The 25,310-nt window shown below is 41.9% G+C and overlaps 1 protein-coding gene across 2 annotated transcripts in view; it reads right to left on the bottom strand.

Annotated features, from left to right (window-relative positions):
- RNF130 (ring finger protein 130) overlaps positions 1-25,310 on the bottom strand; it is a 292,094-nt gene that overhangs the window by 80,220 nt on the left and 186,564 nt on the right. For both annotated transcript variants that reach the window (XM_069763598.1, XM_069763597.1), the window contains exons 5-6: positions 14,699-14,781; positions 160-256 (exon numbers count right to left, since the gene is read on the bottom strand). In XM_069763598.1, coding sequence (XP_069619699.1) covers positions 160-256; positions 14,699-14,781 — 180 coding nt within the window. The remainder of the gene's footprint in view (positions 1-159; positions 257-14,698; positions 14,782-25,310) is intronic.

Genomic DNA, 25,310 nt, shown 5'->3' with positions numbered 1-25,310 from the left:
AAGAGTGCTTGTCTTCAAGAAATTGGGCCTTTACCAGTGTAATTGCAGGCTTGTACTGGTGTGAAAAACTGTCAGAAAATCACTTACATAGTACGGTGAAGAACCATAGGAGAAATGCGAGACATAAGAGGGTTCGCCATTTCTTATCACACGACTTACCACTATTCCCAAGGCCTTCAATATGTTCAACTTGCACATAGGACAAGTGCAGTGTTCGCTGAGCCACGGATCCACGCACACTTTGTGGAATACATGCCTAAAAAAATAAAAATAAGAAATCCCTGTTGAAATTTTCCGATAAAGCATTCGACCATCTTGACCTTATTTCATGAGGTGATAATTTAGGGAGGGTAATGAAGTAGACGGCACAAGACTGCCGAGCCCAGTGACCGGTTGCAGCGGTAATGCAGGCATGTAAAGAAAGATCAGGGGCAACAGCATAACTATAACTAAGAATTTTCCAAGGAAGAATGGATGAAAATCCCTCAAACGAAAATTGAAAGACTCCTGTCTGGCTACAAAAAGAATTTACAAGCTGTGATAATTTCAAAAGAGGGTGCTACCAGATACTAACCATGCAGGGTGCACAATCTTTTGCATCTGACCATTTTCCCTTTTGTACCTATTAAAATGTAAAATATGAATAAAGGAAATGTGTCATCTTTAACTTTTGGCCTTTTAGAGATCATTTCATCTTTCAACTTGCTTAACTGTTCACAATAACAGTAATTTTGACCAGAGGTGCCCAAACGTTTACATGCCACAGTTGCATATAGCACCCAGACTGGCAGAGGACCCTGGCAGCTTTGGAAAGGGAATGGTGTTGGATCGGTAAACATGAGCATCACTCCCATTAATATTTTATTCTATTTTGGGTGGTTTTCAATAATGTAAAGGTATGGAAAGCCTCTTTATTTTCAATAATGAGTAGAATAGCAGAAGCATACTTGGTTTGTCTGGAGAAGCGCTGACATGAAAGACCTCAACATCGTTTTTAACAAACTTCATGCTAACAAATAATGATCGTCGTCCTACGCCTGCGGCTCTGTAGAAGCTGAGGAATTGGATGCTACGCAAGAGACTAATAGAAACTTAGATGAAACTAAGCTGACATTTTGCCATTTACTGGATGCACAGATCCACCTCCCTTTTATTTCACCAAGTTCATAATCGGGAGATCTATAAATGGCTTTCAGACATAATGACTTTTAGATATTATTGACTTAGAGTGCGACCAGGCTCGGCTTGCCATTGACTACCCAGCGCTACATCGCTCTAAACAGTTTCTAATACAGACCCTTCTATATCAGTGTGTTTAATCTTAGAAAACTATTTTCTTTGTGAGAGACAAGATTAACTCAGCTTGTAGTCCACTCTGTTGTGGATTTTGCGGTTCCTTTTTAACAAGCTTGCCAATGAAGCTGGACTTCGGTCGTGGGAAACTCCATTCTGTGTTAGTAGGACGCAAAGTCTTCTACCATAAGACCAGTCACAACTCTAAAATAAGCTTGGCTAAGGTAACGTTCACACTAGCGTTTTGATAGTTTGCATCGGGCGACGCAGCGGCGACGCATGCGTCATGCGCCCCTATATTTAACATGGGGGACGCATGCGTTTTTTTTGTTGTGTTGTGTGACGCATGCGTCTTTTTTGCCGCTAGCGTCGGACCAAGAAAACGCAACAAGTTGCTTTTTTCTTGCGTCCAAATTTCGGCAAAAACCGACGCATGCGTCGCAAAACGCAGCGTTTTTGCGTGCATTGTGCGTTGCGTCGCCGACGCAGCGGCGCACAACGCTAGTGTGAACGTAGCCTAAAAGCCTCGCACAGTGTCCAGTATTTAATTTTTTCTACATTTCAAGGGGATGACCATAATTTGTGTTTTTATTCCATGCCCTTTCCAAAACTTCCACTTGCTGCCATAGGACGTAAGCATCTTTGCTTATAATCAGAGGTCAAAAATTAACCTCAAATCTTTCTACAATCTAGGCTATTTTCTGTGATACATACTCAGTCTAGACTAGAGTTCAGTGTATTCTTTAATCACGTCTATTAGTGGTGGGGTTGGGCACCTTACTGATAAGGTTGTAGACCCTTTCTTTCTTTCTGAAGCTGTACACCCTGTGAAGCCAAGTCTCCTGACCGCACCATTGCTCCCATCCTAAAAATGACCACTATTAGAAGAACAGGCAACACAACCCTTCCATCCCCTCCCTCCGACACAAGGCAGATGCGCTACTTTCCCAGTGTGCAAGTGCAGATGAAAGCATTGTATAATTCAACATTCACGGTCCAAGTACATAATTTCGGAACCGGCCATGGATCTTCTGACGCCAACTCAACAGCCTGATCAGCATAGTCTATACTTGGACTGTGAATTTTGGACTTGTATAACCAGCCTTTTATAACCACATCATCTTGATAATACATTTTGTGAATACTGCTGGAGTTGAATATCCTGTTTATGGCCGGGCTAATTAAGTATTTTGATAACAATCCCTTCTGTGTTGTTGACAATTCCATCCTTACATTACTTCATTACACTGGATGTTCTCAAATGTCAAAAATATAATTTTAGGCAAATAAAGCTGTCCTTAGACAATTATTTTTGTAAAAAAAAATGTGTTGACTGGTGCAAGAAAAGTTTCTACCAGTTCTGTGGAGTCATGGAGTCAGAGCCGGTGTCATGGAAATTGAGGAGTCGGAGGTTTGGCTTACCGACTCCACAGCCTTTGTTTCTACTAAATGAGCAATCATGGTGCAGATGCCCTTTTTCTAATGAAAATCACCATCAATACTTCTAATGTCCTAAGCACAGAGAACACACTGATTGTGGTCTTCACGTGGAGTAAGGCATCTGCACGTTTATGTTACTCATCTTTCTTTTATTATCATCAAGATGTTGATCGCTACAGAGCTATATATGATTACAATTATTTTCTTAGGGGAAAATCCCGTCCCCCAATGTAAACACTGGTCACATGCATAGCTACATATGTACTTTCTATTCCCTTACGTTAGTGATTCTCTATCTGGGTGCCAAGAAGACGGACATTGCTTAACGGGAATATGTCAGCACAAACTGATTGTTGAAACCAATCGCACGCACTCGGTGCACCTTTGGTGAGACCAAACATTTCAGCGCACCTTCCCACCTCCTTGTTTCCCTATTTGTCTCCACACTCCTTAGGCTCTCGTAAACCCATAGTGGTCAATCAAAGAAGAGGAGGGGGAGCTAGATGGAAACTAAATAGGTAGGAAGCTGATCTGAACTGCTCGGCCATGCCATAGTTACACCGATCACCGGAGCTTGGTTTAATCGGTCATTTTGTGCTGGCAAACTCCCTTTATAAATGTGGTAAGAATAGAAAAAACAGACTTCGGTCTGCTCAAAAATACTTGTCAAGAGGACAACCAAAAGCAATCACCAAACACAAAGAGCAGGCCACAAATCGAAGAATGGTTTGCTGACCCCAAACTAAACTCCCTCAAACATGGGGTGAAAAAAATAAAAATCAAACAATAGCTGTTTGCTCAATTTTATCATTCCATCTATGGAGAGTTTAACTTAAAAATAAGACAAAGCTTTGCACTTCATCTTCTAATCACGACAGGAATCTTGATGACAATTTTTCCAGACAGAACAAATGTAGGACGCAGAAAAAGCGTCTTCATGGTGCAGTAGTTTATATTACAGATACAGGATGTCACACATAATGAGAAATACATGAGACAAGTGATCAAAAGAAGTGACTATGCACAGCGACCGCACGCAGAACCTTTCTTTACAGCAATCATTCCTCCCGTTCCCTTTCTACACTTGAAGCCAAGCAACGAGTGGAGATCAATCAAGCAGCCATCCCGCTTCTCAGAAGAAATCTTGTTCTTCCTTTCTTCAATTAACCAGGCATCTAACAGAGCTGCTCTACAGAAGCCATCAGTCCATATTTTACCCTTTTTACCTCCAAACATCATTATAGATCCTGTAGAGATACTATGAGCCAAGATAGAAAGCGTTCTCTCCAAATTCAGAACTAACTTGGCTTCCTAAATACATTTCTCAAGACAAAATCTCATCGGTCCCACTGTCAGTAATTCCAGACCAGTCAACAGTCCCTGCAGAGCGACTCCACCAAGTATACAATGATCACTGTGATCGTGGTTTATAGAAAGAAAGGAAGAAATTAAGGATGGAATGTGGATGCTGGTAATTACTAGGTACCGGGCTCGGAGGCCTGAGGAAATGATAGAAAGGCCCAGACACTGCATTTATCATTGACATCCATATGAGCAGAGCCGATGTCTCGGAGCGTTAGCATTCACGGGTAATTTAATACAAGCAGACATATAATCATTACTGTGGAGAGCATGAGCCCTACAGCCACATGAAGGGATATTTCGGGTTTTGCTTCCACATTATTGGTATTTTAACGTATGATTGTGATAGGATTTCATGAAATGCAGAGGGCAGCCTAGTCCGGGAGCATACAGATCATCTCTCTAAATTGATCATTTAAATATACAATATAGGATCAGGCAAATATTTATTTAGTTTTTATTAAAGGTGTTTTATGGACACAGATTATTAAAGCAGTTTAAAGGTTCACCATTAAATCAGAAGTATAGAAACTGCATAATTTACTTTCTTAAAATTCTGCTCTGTTCTTGAGCTGTCACATGTGAGGAAGAGCCCTCTGACTCAAGAGTAGAGAGATTTCTATCATTACGGACTCATTGCTTCTCTACAGTACAGTGAGCGAGCCACTGTCAGCACATGTAACATCACTGATTGCAGTATAGTCTCCAGATAGCACATCCTACCGTAGGTGAAGTGGCAGGAATGTTAAGAAACTGTGGGCAGTAACTTATCCATCTTGAGACTATAAGTCTCAAGATCAAGGGTCTTAAAAATGTATTCACCGAGGCAATTTTTTGCAGGCTTGTCCAGCAGAGGACTGCTATCAGCCAGGCCGGCACTGGGTATTGAAATTGTAAGGTTCCGTCCCAGCCGCATCACAGAAAAACAGATGGGGTCGCCCAAAAAGTTGCGCGCGGTCGTGTCATGACCTCACACAGCGCATCTGGCAATGCCTGTACCCACTAGAGAGAATCTTCAAGAAACAGGGTCAGATGGGAGGCGAGACACACAGCAGAAGATAAAGAATACTGGGGAAATTATGTTGTGTATAGGGAGGCTATGGGGCCATGATACTGTTTTGGAGCGGATGTAGGACCATCATTTGATATGTAGAGAGGCTGTAATAGCCATCATTTTCTATATAAGGGGGCTGTGGCGGCCATCATTTTGTATACAAGGGAGCTCTGATCACCATCATCCTATATGTATGGAGGCTATGGTAGCCATCATTTTGTATGAAGGGGAGCTGTGGAGCCATCATACTGTACGAAAGGGGGCTGTGATGGCCATTATTCTGTACAAAAGAAGGATGTGAGGCCGTCATTCTGTGTAGGGAGGCAGTAGGGCCATCATTCTGTATGCAAAAAGGCTGTAGTGGCATTCATTATGTATGTATATAGGGAGGCTATGGAGCCATCTGTCACAGGTATGTCAGAAGCTGCAGACAGTCGCTCTGCATCCAGCTGCAGAAGGTCTCTACATTTGGCTTTGCAGACACCTTCTTAATAGTGATGAGCGAGTATATTCATTACTCGAGATTTCCCGAGCATGATCGGGTGACCTCCGAGTATTTTTTAGTGCTCGGAGATTTCGTTTTCATCACCTCAGCTGAATGATTTACATCTGTTAGCCAGCTTGATTACATGTGGGGATTTCCTAGCAACCAGGCAACCCCCACATGTACTTATGCTGTCTAGCAGCTGTAAATCATGCAGCTGCATCAACAAAAACGAAATCTCCGAGCACTATCAAATACTCGGAGACCCCCCGAGCATGCTCGGGAAATCTCGAGCAACTAGTATACTCGCTCATCGCTACTTCTTAGCCCTTCTGACTCTTTGACCCAGTGACAACCTTTCTCCAGCTTTAATTGACATACCTGGACCTGGGTGTTTATAGACTCCCATCATGCTGCTGGGAATCGCCGGTGATATTTTGCATTTCGCCCTGTTGAGGCTTGGAGCTATAGCAGTCGGCTGTCTTCCTCTTTGGTGCTGTTTGAGGACGTCTGTGTTATCTTTCGGAGTCTACTCAATATAAGTGTTCCCCCTTGTTTGTCTATCCCATTTGTCTTTAGTTGTAGTGGGGATTGACTAGAGCTACCCTGTCCTTCCCTAAGCAAGGCTTATTGCCAGGGTCAGGCAGGGATTAGGTTCCTGCTCGGCGATAAGTGCAGAATCTATATAGAGCTGTTTAGGGCAGACAGGGTGACTTTAAATCTGCCAATGGATCCTCACGCCCCTCTTCCCTAGAGATGGGCTCCCTTGCCCTTATCACTATGTGTTGCACTAATTCATTCCCACACTGTGCGTGACACCATCAAACTGTATGAAAGGGGGCGGTGGTAGCCATTATTCTGTATTTAGGGTGGCTGTGGGTTCATTATACTGTATGAAAGGGGGCTGTCGCGTCATAATTCTGAATGTAGGGAGGCGGTGGGCTTATCATTCTATTTATGTAGGGGCTGCTGTGGGCCACCATTTGGCATGTAAGAGCTGTGGGGCCATCATAATGTATACATATGTGAGATGTGATGGAATTCGTTGTGTATGTGGGGAGGCTGTAAGGTGATCATTCTGTATGTAGGAGGCTGTGGGATGATCATTCTGTATGTAGGGAGGGCTGTAGTGGCCATCATTCTGTATGTAGGAGGCTGTAAGGTGATCATTCTGTATGTAGGAGGCTCTAAGGTGATCATTCTGAATGTAGGAGGCTGTAAGGTGATCATTCTGTATGCAGGGGGGGCTGTGGGATGATCATTCTGCATGTAGGGAGGGCTGTAGTGGCCATCATTCTGTACGTAGGGGGGATGTAGGAGGTTTCATAGTGTATGTAATACAGCTATGCCTCTTGAGAAGTGTTGCTTAGAGGCACAGAGGGCAAGAGCTGGGTGTAAACAAAATACAAAAACTTCAGCTGGGGTAGAAGGGAGCTAAGAAATGAATTATAACAGGTAACTTGGGGATTTGGGGACTCATTGCAGGGGCAGACAAATTGTTTATTTTTTTGCTTCGAAAATCCCTTTAATTCCCCAATTTATTCAGCACTGACATATTCCACGGCATGTACATGGATTGGCATCAATTACAATTCTGTACCCACCAGAATTCACAATCTATGATCTGAACTAAAACATCTCTTATGTGTTAATTCTGATGTTTTTCTTTTTGTCTTTCTACTTCAACAGATGAATACACAAATGTTTTTTCCCTCTTTTTCTGTTTTTATACTACACTGATGATTAGGGTTATTTTCTTAGTAGTTACTGTGCTTGTCACTAATGACCTTGACTTAAAAATTTTTTTTTTTTCTAATGGGAAGGACATGTTATCCTAGTATTGTTTTGTCACTAGAGAAGGTCTGAATTTTGACCATTTCTGACGTATTCTCTACGATTATCTGAACATTAGTGAACGCTATGAACAACTGCATGCTAAAATTGACTTTAATGGGAACATTGCTGAAGAACGTGCAGGACGACCACCGGGGAACATGACGTACCGGCATTGTATAGTATGAAAATTCAACCAAGGCTGGAAAGCTTCGCCCAATCCTGATGGCCGTTTGTAAAGAAATTATTTACTAAGTTACTGACAAGGACGAATGTAAAATGGTAAAATACAAGGACTAGATCTTGGTATGATAATAAAGCCTAATAGCTTTCACATGATATTGGTCAATGTCAAAGCTACAGTATTCAGGGAGAAATATTAAAATTGTATTTTTGGGCTCAGTGTATGCATAGATTGGGTAGCGGCAATCCACCTAAGAAGAAGAGAACTTGGAACGTTCATCTGTGAACAGCTTCTGGTGAGCAATGGTAAGGGGGGGAAAGTGACCTTTTCTCGTGTTATCACCCCTTTACAATGAGGGAGGGAATGAACGTTTTGATTATCACATTTTGTCTTTTACCATTTCTCTTGAATAAATATGAGCTCCACTGCAACTAACCATGAAGGGACCAATTTGTTTGCTTGGATAGCAGAGATCTAGATTTAAAGGGGTTGGTCCGGCCCTAGGCGACCAGTCTACAGTCACTGCAGACGTACAAATCCTGACATCACATGCACTGCACGCTGTAAGGATTCTCAGTATTGTTAGTCGCAGGTACAAATATGTGCTTTGAATACATGCGGTCACATGCCAACTTGCCGTGCTGACTAGTTGGAATGTGGCAGGAAATACGCAAATTGCATACTTGCGGTCACATGCCCGCCTGCTCTTGGCACTAGAGAATCCACACAGAGCAGATTTACAAGGCTGCAGTCACATAGAGTGACTGCAGACTTGTATCCTTGGGCAGGACAACCCTTTTAAATCTGCTGAATATGTGAATGTAAACATAAACATAAGTGACATGCGAGCTCGGGCCATCTTACAGTCACCATTAGGGCCATCCCAGTGGGCCAATTCCTCAGAATGAGACGTATTTGCTCGTCTGAGGAGAGATTTGAGGCTCAGGCGACGGATTTACGTGACAGGTTTCGGATGCGTGGGTACAGTGAACGTTGCATCAAGCGGGGATATATGCGGGCAAAGAGGAGTAGCCGCTCAACCCTTTTACATGGCCAGCTAAAAACCAAAAAAGGTAATGACCAAGTTAGATTCATATCCACCTATAATGGTCAGTAGATGCAGATGAGGGAGAGCCTAAAACGGCATTGGAACGTGTTACAGACGGATCCAATACTGTCAAAATACTTACCTAGGGATCCACTAATGACAGCAAGACGCAGCCAGAATTTGGGAGATATGCTGGTAAGAAGTCACTACATACCAGATATCAAAAGCCCCTTTAATTCCCGAGGACCGCCACAGGGGTGCTTTCCCTGTGGTAGATGTGTAGCTTGTAAGAATATTTTAAGAACAAACACATTTACCTCATCGGATGGAACACGTAACTTTAATATCAGACAGCATATCACCTGTGCAACTGCACAGGTGATCTATTACGCTACGTGTGACTGCAATAAAATCTATATAGGGCTAACGTCACGCCAGCTCAAAACACGTACTCGTGAGCACGTGCGTGACATACTTGCAGCGGCATCGGTCACTGACCAAACTTTGCTAAAGACCATACCTAGGCACTTTCGAAATTTCGACCAATGTAATCCGAAATCCTTTCTGGTCAGAGGGATTCAGCACATCCAACTGGGGATCCGTGGTGGGGACATTAAACGCTTACTTGCCCAAAAAGAATGCAGATGGATTACCATCTTGGGCACCATGTCCCCCCACGGTCTCAATGAATCACAGGGGTTTGCTTCATTCCTCTGACCATTACTTACATGCGCTTTATGAGATAGTAGCTGTCTCTTTGTGTTTTCCTGAGATTATCCTGCCTTCTGCTGTTGTATGTCTTTTAATGGCTTTTTGGCTTTTTTTAATTTTTATTATGTTTTGACATTTATGTTTTTTATTCTTATTTCTTTAGTGATCAATCATATATAACATATATGTTTCAACATCTGTTACATGCCCTTTTCAAGATGTATCCCCATACCCGGCAGATTACCTGGACGTTGATGGATATGAAGAGTGGTTCCTGAATACATCTAGTCTAATATCTATCGGGATACTTTGAACTTCAATATGGACTTTATTTAACCACTTCTTTTATATTCTAAAGCAGGGGTCCCCAACTCCAGTCCTCAAGGCCCACCAACATGTCATGTTTTCAGGATTTCCTTAGTCTTGCCCAGGTAATAATTGCATCACCTGTGCAATGCAAAGGAAATCCTGAAAACATGACCTGTTGGTGGGCCTTGAGGACTGGAGTTGGGGACCCCTGTTCTAAAGTACTGATGATCAGCATTTTGTCAACTGAAGTGTGTCTATTGATATTGCTGCGATGTCCCTTTTCTTGGGATATTTCAGCATAGTTATTATTATGGCTTTCTATACAATGGCGATCAAAAAAGAAAGGTATATTTTTGTATTCACGGCTCATTGTACCCCCTCCATCTGCCCTGCTTGATTTGGTGCATGGTGGCGGTTTGGCGCCAGCCGCTTCATGTGACCTGTCTTGCGTTGCAGACGGATGTGTGGGCATGTTTCTATTTTTTATCTGTTATGTCTGGCATTTTGCCTGACATTGGGCTCTCCTTGTGCCTTTATGGCACTGATCTCATTGTATGGTTGCTTCTATTCATGCATATACGGTACTTTGCTGCACTGATCTCATTGTATGGTTGCTTCTATTCATGCATATACGGTATGGCTGTTTCTATTCATGCATATACGGTATGGTTGCTTCTATTCATGCATATATGGTACTTTGCTGCACCTATGCTGACACATTATATCTAATGCCCGGGGATGGTTGCTTCTATTCATGTATATACGGTACTTTGCTGCACTAATCTCATTGTATGGTTGCTTCTATTCATGCATATACGGTACTTTGCTGCACCTATGCTGAGCACTTGCGCTGATGCGATCACTACGATTGGATCGCTTGTACCATGTGACCACATATGCCGGGTATTTAGGGTGGGATGAGTTGCCTCCAAAGCCACGCCCCCTGAAGAAGGTGGACTCGCACCGAAACGTGCGTTGGGGAGTGAGTCCCAGGACACCTGCCTAACACGCTATGGGTAAATACTATGTTCAACTGCAGTGCCATTTTTTTTTTCACGTTTCTTGCATCAGTAGCTGGCATGATTTGACAAGTCTGGTATGTGCACATGCTGAACTATCTGGGAGTAGGTGGAAGTGGTTGGAGTCCACAGGAATATATGGTAGCCTTTAACTCCACTATTGCTCTCAGCTTTTTCAGCATGCTATGCAGGCTCTACTAGGAGCTAATGGGAGTGGTTGGCATTCACAGGGATGTACAATGTGCTTCCAAATTTAACCATTTGTGCTACCAGCATACAGATAGGCTTTAAACTTATTGCTACTGCTGTGATATTTTTATAAATTTATTATGGTACTTTGATTTGGTATTCTTTGCTATATTGTGCTGGCCCAATTGTGCAGGCGGGACATACCGGCACTCACTTATTTGGAATTTTTGTCATGTACCTCATATTGTTATAAACATCACTGATTGCTCCAAGAACTGTATGCACTGGCACACTAACAGTTCTAGTTTTATGTATAAGGATATTTAATAAAAGTTTGTATATTATGAGCTTCTGACTCGTTTTTTCTCCTGTATTACTGTATATACTCGAGTATAAGCCGACCCGAGTATAAGCCGACCCCCCTAATTTTGCCACAAAAAACTGGGAAAACTTATTGACTCGAGTATAAGCCTAGGGTGGAAAATGCAGCAGCTACCGGTGAATTTCAAAAATAAAAATAGATCATTATTTCCCCATAGCTGTGCCATTTAGTGTTCTGCACCGTTCATTTTGTCCCATATCTGTGCCCCATACTGTGCTCTGCACCGTTCATTTTGTCCCATAGCTGTGCCCCATATATGCTTTGCACCGTTCATTATTGTCCCATATCTGTGCCCCATATATGCTCTGCACCGTTCATTATTGCCCCATAGCTGTGCCCCATATACAGTGCTCTGCACCGTTCATTATTGTCCCATATCTGTGCCCCATATATGCTCTGCACCGTTCATTTTGTCCCATAGCTGTGCCCCATATATGCTCTGCACCGTTCATTATTGCCCCATATCTGTGCCCCATATATGCTCTGCACCGTTCATTATTGTCCCATATCTGTGCCCCATATATGCTCTGCACCGTTCATTATTGTCCCATATCTGTGCCCCATATAGTGCTCTGCACCGTTCATTATTGTCCCATATCTGTGCCCCATATATGCTCTGCACCGTTCATTATTGTCCCATATCTGTGCCCCATATATGCTCTGCACCGTTCATTATTGTCCCATATCTGTGCCCCATATATGCTCTGCACCGTTCATTATTGCCCCATATCTGTGCCCCATACTGTGCTCTGCACCGTTCATTATTGTCCCATATCTGTGCCCCATATAGTGCTCTGCACCGTTCATTATTGCCCCATATATGCTCTGCACCGTTCATTTTGTCCCATATCTGTGCCCCATATATGCTCTGCACCGTTCATTATTGTCCCATATCTGTGCCCCATATATGCTCTGCACCGTTCATTATTGTCCCATATCTGTGCCCCATATATGCTCTGCACCGTTCATACTGCCCCATATCTGTGCCCCATATATGCTCTGCACCGTTCATACTGCCCCATATCTGTGCCCCATATATGCTCTGCACCGTTCATTATTGTCCCATATGTGTGCCCCATATATGCTCTGCACCGTTCATTATTGCCCCATATATGCTCTGCACCATTCATACTGCCCCATATCTGTGCCCCATATACAATGCTCTACACCGTTCATACTGCCCCATAGCTGTGCCCCATATATGCTCTGCACCGTTCATTATTGTCCCATATCTGTGCCCCATATATGCTCTGCACCGTTCATACTGCCCCATATCTGTGCCCCATATATGCTCTGCACCGTTCATTATTGTCCCATATCTGTGCCCCATATATGCTCTGCACCGTTCATTATTGCCCCATATCTGTGCCCCATATATGCTCTGCACCGTTCATACTGCCCCATATCTGTGCCCCATATACAATGCTCTACACCGTTCATTGTGCCCCATAGCTGTGCCCCATACTGTGCTCGGCACCGTTCATTATTGCCCCATATCTGTGCCCCATATATGCTCTGCACCGTTCATTTTGTCCCATAGATGCTCCACATAAATCTGTGCCATGGCTGCTGCTGCTGCAATAAATAAAAAAAAAAAACCACATACTCACCTTTTTTGCTTGCAGCTCCCGGCGCCTCCATCTTCCCGGCGTCTCTGCTCTGACTGATCAGGCAGAGGGCGCCGCGCACACTATATGCATCATCGCGCCCTCTGACATGCACAGTCAGAGCGCAGACGCCGGGAAGATGGAAGCACCGGGAAGATGGAGCGACGCCCGGCGGCTGGAACGCGGACAGGTGAATATAAAATACTTACCTAGTCCCAGCGATCCTGACGCTCACTCTGCCTGTCACAGCTGGTCTTCGGTGCCGCAGCTTCTTCCTCTATCAGCGGTCACCGTTACCGCTGATTAGAGAAATGAATAGGCGGCTCCACCCCTATGGGAGGTGGAGCCGCCTATTCATTTCTCTAATGAGCGGTCCCACGTGACCGCTGAAGAGGGGAAGAACTGCAGCACTGAAGACCGTGGGACGGCAGGGACAGCACCAGGATCGCTGGGACTAGGTAAGTATACCTCAGTGCCCTCTCCCCCTCACCCGCCGACCCTGCTGCCCACCTTGACTCGAGTATAAGCCGAGAGGGGCACTTTCAGCCCAAAAATTTGGGCTGAAAATCTCGGCTTATACTCGAGTATATACGGTATAATATATATTTGAGTCGCTCTGCCCTTTATAATATGCAATTTAGCATTAATGCTACTTCATGCATGGTATTTTTGTAGGAAGAATGTCTTTGGGATTATTTTTAAAAATAAACATAAGTGACAAGTATAAACTACGCACACCCTGAGCTTTTATTTTAAAATGTGTGTCTCAGACTTGGGCTATGTCTGTTCACATGCAGTGTTTAAGGAAATAAGAATCTGCATTTTACAGTACCAGCAAAAGCTATTAAATTTCAGAAATCTCATGCACAAGCTTGTTCTTTTTTCCTGACTAATTATGAGAGCTGCAGGGTTTTTAAAAGCATGTTAATTTTTTTCATCGCTTTTTCACCTATAGCAAGAAATGAAAATGTGCAAATGAGCTAAAAAAACAAAGCTCACAAGGTTTCGCTGCAATTTTTGGTGAATAAAACGCTATAAAATAAAACATGTACTGTGGATACAACACAATCTGCACCAAAAAACGCTGCCAAAAAGCGGGCTTTTTTACTACAGAAAAAACACTGCTAAAACGCTGCATATGAACATAGCCTTAATCAGCTTTTTAGCATAAACATTTTTTAATCCATTACTTTTTGTTGCAAAATCATATTCGGCTATGTGCACACAATGGGTATTTTGCAGATTTTTGTGCACCAAAAACTAGAGTATTGGCAAAAAAAACACTGAGGAAAATACAGTTTTGGATTTATTTATTTTTTACATTCATTTGAATGAGTGAAAAACACTGCAAAAATGCTGAAAGAATTCACACACTGCAGCTTAGGAAAAACATTTTGGTGGTTCAAATCCATAAAGAAAAAGGGGAACTGTGGCAAAAATGCAGCGTGGGAACAAGCTCTAAAGATGCCAATTACCCTAATTTCACAATATGCCAAGCGTCTATGTTCAGAAATCATATAGGGCAAAGTGAGTATAGTATCTTTTCTTTCATGTTTCAGTAGTGAGAAAATTATGCCAGCAGTAAAATGGTTGACAGATAGGACCATTTTGAAAGGGAATTTTCACATTTTGAAAATGCATCAGAGGTTTCTATAGAGATTTTTTTAGTAGTTCTCTGTGGGTAATATACTTTAGTAATGCAGTAGAAAACAAATTTTACCAAGACATGAAGTCCGAAACCCCTTTAGTATTTGACCAAGCTAAATCCCTCCCGCACACTTACTTGCATGGCAGGACGCGCACAATGTCATTCTGCTTGTAGCTCTCGATACAGACAGCGCAGTGGTCGAAATCTGGGTCTGTTTCCTGCATGAGATAGAACAGGGTCAGATCTTTAACATGTGCAGCTCTCACTTAAAAAAAAGAAATGAAATAAAACACCATACACCATCGCACAGATGTACAACGAGTCAACATCTTGCTGTATTACTTCCAGACATTGCATAGCTAACACTTAAACACAATCTGTCCTCTCTCCAGACTTGTCTGTTTTTTAGTAAGCAATTGTATCCTGCATGAGAACAGATCAGATCTTTTCTTACAACTGCCATTCCTCTATTATTCCTAGTGGAAATTTGTGAATAAATTGACAAGTGGGTGTTTCCAATTGGAGACGTGTCCCTATACACTGTCCAATCAGTGCTGGCAGTGTCAGACTGTGCAGTGACGCGGCTGATGAGTGAGAACCCAGTTTTCACTTGATTCTTAATTATTGAAGAGGTTATACACAAAAGATGTTGTATTTACTATAACGGACATATCAGAAGCGATGTAAAGTCCTCAACCCCTTACAGATGGAACTACTTTTGGCCTTAAAGGGATTGTCCAGGCTTGCAGCTCAAGTCTACAGTCACTCTTTGTGACTGCAGACGTGTGAATCCTCACAGCGCGTACAGTAAGTGCTGTCTAGTTTCTCCAGTGTGAGAGTGGGTGGTAATGTAACCACAAGTAGGCAATCTTCATACTTCCAGCCACATTCCAACTAGACATGTCCGACCATAGTGAATTCAGTTGTACTGAGCGAGGCCGCACACTTCTAGTCGGCACGTAACTGCATGTATACAAATCATATACTTGGGATCACACGCCTGCCCAATCCCACCAGAGAATCCTGACAGAGCGCACGCTGTGAGGAATCACACGTCTGCAGTAACTTAGTGATTGGACAACCCCTTTAAATAGAACCAGGGTTTTCCCCATATAAAGTATGGTCACTGCCATTAAGGTCTCTTTTACAGACTACAAGAATGCTGTAAAAAAAAAAAAAAAAAAAAGAGTCCCCAATTCCCTCTGCGGATTCCAAAAAAAGACCTTTTATTATACTTACAGATGGCATGGTCTCATCCGATGGTCACCTCTGGTCTGCACCCTCCTTATCCTTCAATCACCGTCCTCCTTCACTGCTTCATGTGGCCAATGCATCCTACATCATCCACACAGGGTGCCTCAATCAAGCGCACTTCTCTCTGCCCTGTAAAGTGCTGAAGTGCGCATGCGCTGGCTTTACTTCCGGGTATCGGCGCTCTTTTGCCTTTCCCATAGCATGCACATTACAGTACTGTGCTCAGCCCTCGGCAGCGCAAGGTGACTGACGCTTGCGCAGGAGCACAATTAGGGGACACTGAGTGAATGTCGTAAGGCACGTCATCCACACAAAGCAGAAAAGGAGGACGGTGATAGAAGGAAGTGAGGAGGCGCCAGATCAAGACCAGAGACGCCCACCAGAAAGGACCACGCCAGGTGGGAGTATAATCAAAGTTCTTGCTTGGGATCAGCAGAGTGGGTTGTTTACTTTTTTTAAACTTTCTACTATTCTGTAAAAGAGACCTTAATGGTGCTGGACAAACTTTATGGTGAAAGCATGGTGACAGGTTCCCTTTAATTATCAAGCACACAATTTATCAATCCTGACGTGTCACTTTATGTGATAACTCTGGAATTTTCACACAAATCTCAGCAATTCTGAGATTGTTTTTTTCATTACACACTGTACTATGTTAGCATTCAATTTAGGTTGGAATATTTTGCATTTTTATGTGATAATATCTGAATTTGACAAAACTTTATAGAAAAATTTGAAATTTTCAAACTTTGAATTTTTATACCCGTCACCATGAACAAAAACGGTCCGATTGCAATCCAGAAAAGTGGGACGTATGTCATGCAAGTGTCATGCGATTTTCATGCGAGTACAATCTAATTTTTAACACCTAGCATCCGATTTACATGCTAACGCGATCCAATTGTAATGAGATTTTAACATGAGCTTTAGCATAGAGAAATTCTCTATGTAATGTACACATAGTCTGTCAAGGAAATATTTGGATACACCTTCTCATTTAAAGATTTTTCTGTATTTTCATGACTATGAAAATTGTACATTCACACTGAAGGCATCAAAACTATGATTTAACACATGTGGAATTATATACTTAACAAAAAAGTGTGAAACAACTGAAAATATGTCTTATATTCTAGGTTCTTCAAAGTAGCCACCTTTTGCTTTGATGACTGCTTTGCACACATATATATATATATATATATATATATATATATATATATATATATATATATATATGTAATAATCTTTATTTTTTATATAGCGCTAACATATTCCGCAGCACTTTATAGTTTTGCACAAATTATCATCACTGTCCCCGATGGGGCTCACAATCTAAATATATATATATCCAAGCAGCAGAAGAAAAAAAATAAATAAATAAAAAATATAAATATATACATACACACACGCACGCAGAGAGATTAGGTAGATGAAAAGATAGATACAAAAAGATATATACATATAAATGAGATATACACTGCTCAAAAAAAAAGGGAACACTTACACAACAGAATATAACTCCAAGTAAATCAAACTTCTGTGAAATCAAGCTGTCCACTTAGGAAGCAACACTGATTGACAATCAATTTCACATGCTGTTGTGCAATTGCAATAGACAACAGATGGAAATTATTGGCAATTATCAAGGGACCACAGACCACATCTCAGTACCAATGCTTTCTGGCTGATGTTTTGGTCACTTTTGAATGTTGGTTGTGCTTTCACACTCGTGGTAGCATGAGACGGACTCTACAACCCACACAAGTGGCTCAGGTAGTGCAGCTCATCCAGGATGGCACATCAATGAGAGCAGTGGCAAGAAGGTTTGCTGTGTCTGTCAGCGTAGTGTCCAGAGGCTGGAGGCGCTACCAGGAGACAGGCCAGTACACCAGGAGACGTGGAGGGGGCCGTAGGAGGGCAACAACCCAGCAGCAGGACCGCTACCTCAGCCTTTGTGCAAGGAGGAATACGAGGAGCACTGCCAGAGCCCTGCAAAATGACCTCCAGCAGGCCACAAATGTGCATGTGTCTGCACAAACGGTTAGAAACCGACTCCATGAGGATGGTCTGAGTGCCCGACATCCACAGATGGGGGTTGTGCTCACAGCCCAGCACCATGTCTGGAGACCCCGTGGAGAGCGATCTGCTGCCTGTAACATCCTTCAGCATGACCGGTTTGGCAGTGGGTCAGTATTGGTGTGGGTGGCATTTCTTTGGAGGGCCGCACAGCCCTCCATGTGCTCGCCAGAGGTAGCCTGACTGAAATTACGTACCGAGATGAGATCCTCAGACCCCTTGTGAGACCATATGCTGGTGCAGTTGGCCCTGGGTTCCACCTAATGCAGGCCAATGCCAGACCTCATGTAGCTGGAGTGTGTCAGCAGTTCCTGCAAGATGAAGGCATTGAAGCTGTGGACTGGCCCACCCGTTCCCCAGACCTGAATCAGATTGAACACATCTGGGACATCATGTCTCGTACCATCCACCAATGTCACGTTGCACCACAGACTGTCCAGGAGTAGGCGGATGCTTTAGTCCAGGTCTGGGAGGAGATCCCTCAGGAGACCATCCACCGCCTCATCAGGAGCATGCCCAGGCATTGTAAGGAGGTCATACAGGCACATGGAGGCAACACACAAACAACTGAACATAATTTCCTTGTCTTGAGGCATTTCCACTGAAGTTGGATCAGCCTGTAATTTGATTTTACACTTTGAATTTAAGTATCATTCCAAATCCTGACCTCCATGGGATATTCATTTTGATTTACATTGATTATTTTTATGTTTTATTGTTCTCAACACATTCCACTATGTAATTAATAAAGATTTTCAACTGAAATATTTCATTCAGTGATATCTAGGATGTGGTATTTTAGTGTTCCCTTTATTTTTTTGAACAGTGTAAAATCAGTGCTTTGTGTGTAGTTTACTGTACATGTTTTTTTCAGTAAATTCCTTTCAGAAATAAAAAGGTGAGCGGTCCTTTGAAAAGCCGGCTATTCCTCTAAAATCACAGCATGACCCGACAGAACAGAATAGATATATAGACCTAGAATAGATAGATACAAAGATGTCAATCACATATATAATTAGTACAGTGCTTGTGTAGCTTACTGTACATGTATGTTTTTACATACTAAATTATTTTCTGAAAGAAATGGCGTTGGGATATTTTAGTAACCAGCAGAGGGAAAGCGGACAGCTGAGGGCAGATGTTTATAGCCTGGGAAGGGGGTAATATCCATGGAGCTTCCCAGGCTATTAATATCAGCTCACAGCTGAATACTTCGCCTTTCTTGGTTATTAAAATGGGTGAACCCTCCACACCTCCCAAAAAAATTGACGTAGAGTCACCCTATATTTAATAATCAGCAAAGGCTAGGCAGACGGCTGTGGGCTGAAAAGTTAAAGGGGTTGTCTCCTGCATACTTCTGGATCCTTTCAACGGGCAACACTGAAGAATTCTGTAAGGATTCAGAAATCTACAGTTCTATATAGTGCTTGCACACTTATCAGAAGACCGGACAGCCTTTTAATAAACATTTACACATACGTCTACTTTACGTCATCAACATTTTGAAATGTCTTTTCATTTTGCCAGCATGTTAAATGATTGAAACCTTAACAGCAATTTTTCATTCATATTTTTTTTTCAAGAAAATGTATAAAATGGATCTATTTCTTTTATGAAGTTGTTAAATATTTGCTCACATATGATTGGCCTTAATTGGCTTGCAATCTCTCGTTTGTTTATTTGTCTATGCGTTGGTTCGCAGTTGCTTCGTTTAAACCTTATGACCTGGACATTATGTACCCTATAAGTGTATATCACTGTTATAATGTTGCATTGCTTTTTTTCCCTATGCCCCTCCCTTCTTTCCCCTCCCCCTTATTACCCCCCCTTTTTCTCCCCCCCCCTCCTCCCCTCCCCCCCCCCTTACCGTCCTATCCCGCCCTTATTCCCTTTTCTTGCCTGTTATTTTAAAATCCAAATAAAATCTTTGGAAAGAAATTATCCAAAACTGCTGTCAGGAAGTTTGTTAACTCTTAAGGTGCTTCACAAGAGTAGAATGCAAAAAATTAAAAATTCAATTTTTTCAGGAAAAAAAATAAAAATTCTTTACCTGGCCTCAGGTTGCTTTGGCACCCTTCAGTAATTGAGCGGATACCGATGGGGATAAAGAGGGAGCCAGCATCCTCTATTAACCATATAGACGCTACGGTCATTATTGACAGAAGCATCTTAACATGTTTTCTGTGCCTAAACGCACCAATTGTCAGGTTCCAGGCTCATATACTGCCAGAACCAGTGACCACCACAGGGGGAGCTCCTTTCTCGCACTTTTGATTGCAGCACCAAAAGAGTTAACTACAAGCAGATGAAAAGTAGTTCTTGGTGACAGCAGGGTGCTGCGATACATCTGGGGATGACCGGCTCAATCTTTGCATGTTAACTAAAAGCTCTCCAATGAAATTAGGTGGAGTTATCGACAAATGTGAAGTACGAAGGCAAGGGCATCAGAAACCACTGCAGGACCTATGTTAGCAGGCAGTCAATACTTCATGTGGACACATCTGATGGGGTTGCAGTGACGAATGTTGAGCTTTAGCTGCATTTTCTCTTGTTATTTAGATGCACAATTATTTTTTAATGGTTAATTAAGGGAAATTACTTATTTTAACCATTGGAGTGCCAGCAATGTTTCGAAGGCTGAATCCACACTACCGTAAAACATAGACCGTGTTCAGACTGCAATGCCCAACCAAACTAGGCGGTCTCCCGGTGTGAACTTGGGAGGTGCCTGATCACACCTAACTTTTACAGAATAAAACATGCAGAATGTAGCATCACTGTGCTGCTTTTTTTCTGCATGTTTTCTGCAGGTTTCCGCACCACATGATGCAGTAACAGTCTCTGATTATTCCATTTTTGCTGCATTTCTTTTATGCTTTTCCCCCTTACTTGATGCTTTTTTTGGTGCAGAAGAAGCTTTTTTAAATGTGGTTTTTATAGTTAAGAAAAGCTTTTATTTCTACAATTAAAAATGCGACTGCATTGTTTTGGTTTTTTTTACATTTTTTTAGGCTCCTCGTAGAAGTCTTAGGCTACGTTCACATTTGCGACTTTGGACGCAGCGTCGTGGACGCAACGCACGACGCACGAAAGACGCAAGTAGAACGCATGCATTTTTGACGCATGCGTTCAACTCTTTTTTAATATATAGGGTCTTTTCAGTGTCTCTATTTTTAAAGTAAAGAACGCATGCGTCCTACAACGCACAACAACGCAAGTACTTGCGTCTTCTGCGTTGCCAATACACTTCAATGGAGGTTTTGAAGCTTCGACGACGCAAATACAACGCAAGTGCGACGCAAGCGTTTTTTTTAAAATTTTGGACGCAGAAAAAATGCAACATGTTGCGTTTGCAACACACTGCCAGGTGCGTCGAAAGGACGCATGCGTCGCAAAACGCAACGAAACGCATGAAAACGAACGCACATGCGTCCCCAATGTTAAAGATAGGGAAGCATGACGCGTGCGTTGTTTTGCGGCGACGCCGCTGCGTTCAAAGCTGCAAATGTGAACGTAGCCTTAAAGAGGGAAAAAAGGCACTAACACCGCTAAGTACATTATTTTTAGACTCACCGAGGGCAGAGTGAAAATAACACGCATGCTCCTGGGACATTTAGGCTGTGTTCACATATGTAGCATAAATGCTGCATTTTTACTGCGGCTAATATTTGAACAGAAATTTAACTGTTTAATGGTCCAACCAATTTGGATGTGATTTCATGAACATTATGCCGTCTGTGCATCGTAAGACGCTACTGAACTCTGCAGTTTGGTTGCTTTTTTTTTTGCCTGAAAATAACGCATGTAAAAAATAGTTTATTTTTTAAGTGTAAAATAAAAGCTTTATTGTACTATAAAAAACACATTACAAACCCTGCTTCACATCTGCACCAAAAATGCATCAAATAAGGGGAAAAGGAATAAAAAATGCCGCAAACATGCAATAAGCTAGAGAGACCTGCCCACATGCCGACCCCGAAGCACAAACAGTCTTTCTCTATGACGAGTAACATATTTGTGCTTCGGGGCGGCCTGTGGACAGGTCTCTTCTTGGTTTCTCTGGCCTAGAACAGGAAGATAAGACTCTGCCTACAGTCCCGCCCCGGAGAACGGGTATCGCATTAACTGAATACATCTAACACTGATTACACAAGAACCACAAGACAGATTTCTTCACCCCAGGTATCGTTTTAATCAGTTTAACAATGTCAACATGACGATGCCTGTAGTTTACTTAGCAAAATACTGCTGACAGGTTTGCTTTAAGTTTGCCAAAAACATGTGAGGAAACAAATTGACATCAGTACTATATATATATGATTTTAAGGACCCCTTTATCCATAACCTCTTTTTGCTCCCCTTTTTTTTGTTCCCTTGTCTTTCTGTCCTTTTTTTTCTTATCCTCTGTCTTTCTTCTACATAACATAGAGGATACTTCCTTTCTTGAATACCTTAATGGCGTTCACCATATGGTTACTGTTATTGTCTGCCATGGTATGTTTGACTTACTGCTAAAAGTGGTATTCTCATTTTGAATATTAGATATTTTCTATGAGTATGTATTATATTTTGTTTATAAAATGTTTAATAAAATAGATTGAACACAAATCGACATCAGATAGCAGAAATTAATTTCCGCATGTGTATACATACATAAACACTCAACATAGACGTTGCAGCAACAAGAAGGAAAAATGATGGAGTTTGGAAATCACAGGATCGCTAGACTTAGTTACATGCAAATAATGAAAAAATAGAAATGCATTTTTCAAAACATTTCGATTTATTTAGCATTGAGCATGAGTTCCACAGGCAGAAATCCCTTCACTTACGAACCTCGGCTGCCATCAATGAGATTATAGACATATATAGACAGTGTGAACAGGAGCGACCTGCTGTGCCTGCATAATATGCAAACATAATACAGCGGCCTCTGTAAGCGTCAAGATGTCTGCAAACATTGAATATATGACATATAACTGCTATACAGGACATACTTCTAAAAATGAAAGTACTTAAATTGGCCAATTCATGAAATCCCATCAGACGCGACAAGGCGTACTTTTCTTTGATGAGACCCTAACCCCATGCCGACCTGCCCTTTAAATTTGTAGACTTTTAGCCCAGTAGAGGCAGTAATTCAGTCCAAATTTCATATACTCAATGTCCGCTTACATCTTATCGCTTACAGAGGCCGCTGTATTCTTTGTATATTATGCATGAACCTGTTCACGCTTGCTATATTCTGTTCAGAGGTCCTGGTCAGGTTTTTGTAGTATACTATTGGAGATTAGGAATGCCTCATTTTTTGACTGAGCACTCCTTCCATCAGCCTAATGCTGTTTTTCATTAGTGCTGGATCCCACCTGCCCTTTAAATTTGTAGATTTTCACAGCTAGGAAAAAGCATAATATTAGATTAGGGTTCCATAAAAGAAAGGAACGCCTTGTCGCTGCTGGTGGGCTCTCACAAATTGGCCATTTGATGTGTCAAGTACCTTCATTTAAGTCAACCCTTTAAGGTCAAAGGAATTTTTAATTTTTGTGCTTTTGTTGGTTCCTCGCCTCCTTCCAAGAGCCACAACCTCTTTATTTTTGTCGACTATGAGAGCTTGTTTTTGCCGGATGAGTTGTAGGTTTTAATGTACTGAAACACGGGAAACATATTCCAAGAGGGATGAAATAGTGGGAAAAAAAATACACTTTTTTGGTTTTATTTTTAGAGCTTTCATTAGTAAAAATGACCTGGAAACATGATTGCTCACATCGGTCCGATTATGGGGATACTAACCAGGTATCAATTTTTTTTTTTCTATTTACCGTTCGTGATGAAAAAAATCTCAATATTGCAAAAAATATATATTTTTGCTTTGTTTCACCGTTTTATGAGACCCGTAACCATTTTAGTTCTGTTTATGGGGTTGAGTGATGGCTTGTTTTTGTTTCAATTTAGTGCACTTTTGCTGCTTTTCTTGCCTATTATTATATATTTGATTTAGGGAGGTGATTCTGGAGTTTTGATATTTTTTTTTTTGGCTTTACCAGTCCGGTTAGTTATTTTAATATTATAATAAACCAGACTTTTACGAACTCCGCAATATTACATTTTTTTTCTTATTTTGTAAAGTGGGGTGAATTGAATTTTTATACTTTTTCTAGGTTTAAAAAAACATAATTTTCTCCATTATTTTTTAGTCCTTTCGGGGGACTTGAATGTACAATCGTTTGATTGCCTATATTATATACTGACCCCCCGTGACTGTATCGCAGGGGGTCATCGGACCGGCGTGCATTCCATTTAACCGCTGCTGTCAGTGATTGACCACCGCAGCCGCACTGCGCCAGAAGAGGAGTGGCCCAGGCACTCAAGAGTACCCAGACTGCAAAAGGATCCCTATGACAGTGGGCTTACATTCTGATCAAAATGTTTAATAAGAGCCTCGTCAACAGTTATATCATGTTCCACTACTATGATAGTTGGGGTCCTTTAGGAGATTAAGCAATGGGGCTCACAAGCCTCGAGTTACGCCATGTGTTATTTGTGGTACTGTTCTCCTAGTTTGGGCCCTCTGGAGCACCCCGGATTGGGTGCAGTCACAACCCCTTTCTCACTTGTGCCTTTCTTCCTCTTAGAAATCAGCACAGTTGTATCTCCACTTTTTTTTTATACAGGTCTTTAAATTGTAAATCACAGAAGCCTTCATTTACTTTTGGAAGATTTTGTTTGATAACATAATTAAGATTTGTTTGCAACTGTAAAGGGAACGACCGTTTCCTCCCAAGTATTCGGCATAATAAGTGTATGCAAAACCGTTTAAGCACCAAGAAATTGCTGCCATTTTAATACAAAGCTTCTGTTGTCTTCCCAATTACCATTCTGCTTTGCTGCTATGAAAGACTGATGTCATGTAAAATACAAATATGAACTGTGCTTAGCACAATAGGAAACGCTGTATGCAACGAATAATATTTATGGCTTAAAAAAAGCCTTAAAGGGAATCTGTCACCAGGTTTTTGCCATGTAATCCGAGAGCAACATGATATAGGCGCTGAGAGCCTGATTACAGTGTTGTGTCACTTGGAGGGCTGTGTGTTTATGTTTCAATAAAATCAGTGTTTTATCAGCAGGAGATTATCACTACAGGACTAACTGCATCTTAGTCCAACCACTCCCCTATTTCTGATTATTTCTGATTATCACAACTGCTGCACCCAGTAAACTAAGTGACACATTGCTGGAATCAGGGTCTCAGCCTCTACATCATGCTGTTCTCAGATTACAAAGCAAAAACATGCTGACAGATTCCTTTTAAGGTTGGGACCATAGCGTGTATCTACCGCATGTAGTGTAGTCATAGTTGCATGGTCATGAATTTGCGGTAGCACTGCATACTTGTGTCCTTATTGAGTACTAGATT

The sequence above is a fragment of the Ranitomeya imitator genome, chromosome 4 (assembly GCF_032444005.1).
Source record: "Ranitomeya imitator isolate aRanImi1 chromosome 4, aRanImi1.pri, whole genome shotgun sequence".
Taxonomy (NCBI): domain Eukaryota; kingdom Metazoa; phylum Chordata; class Amphibia; order Anura; family Dendrobatidae; genus Ranitomeya; species Ranitomeya imitator.
This window is presented reverse-complemented; position numbering and strand designations above follow the sequence as displayed.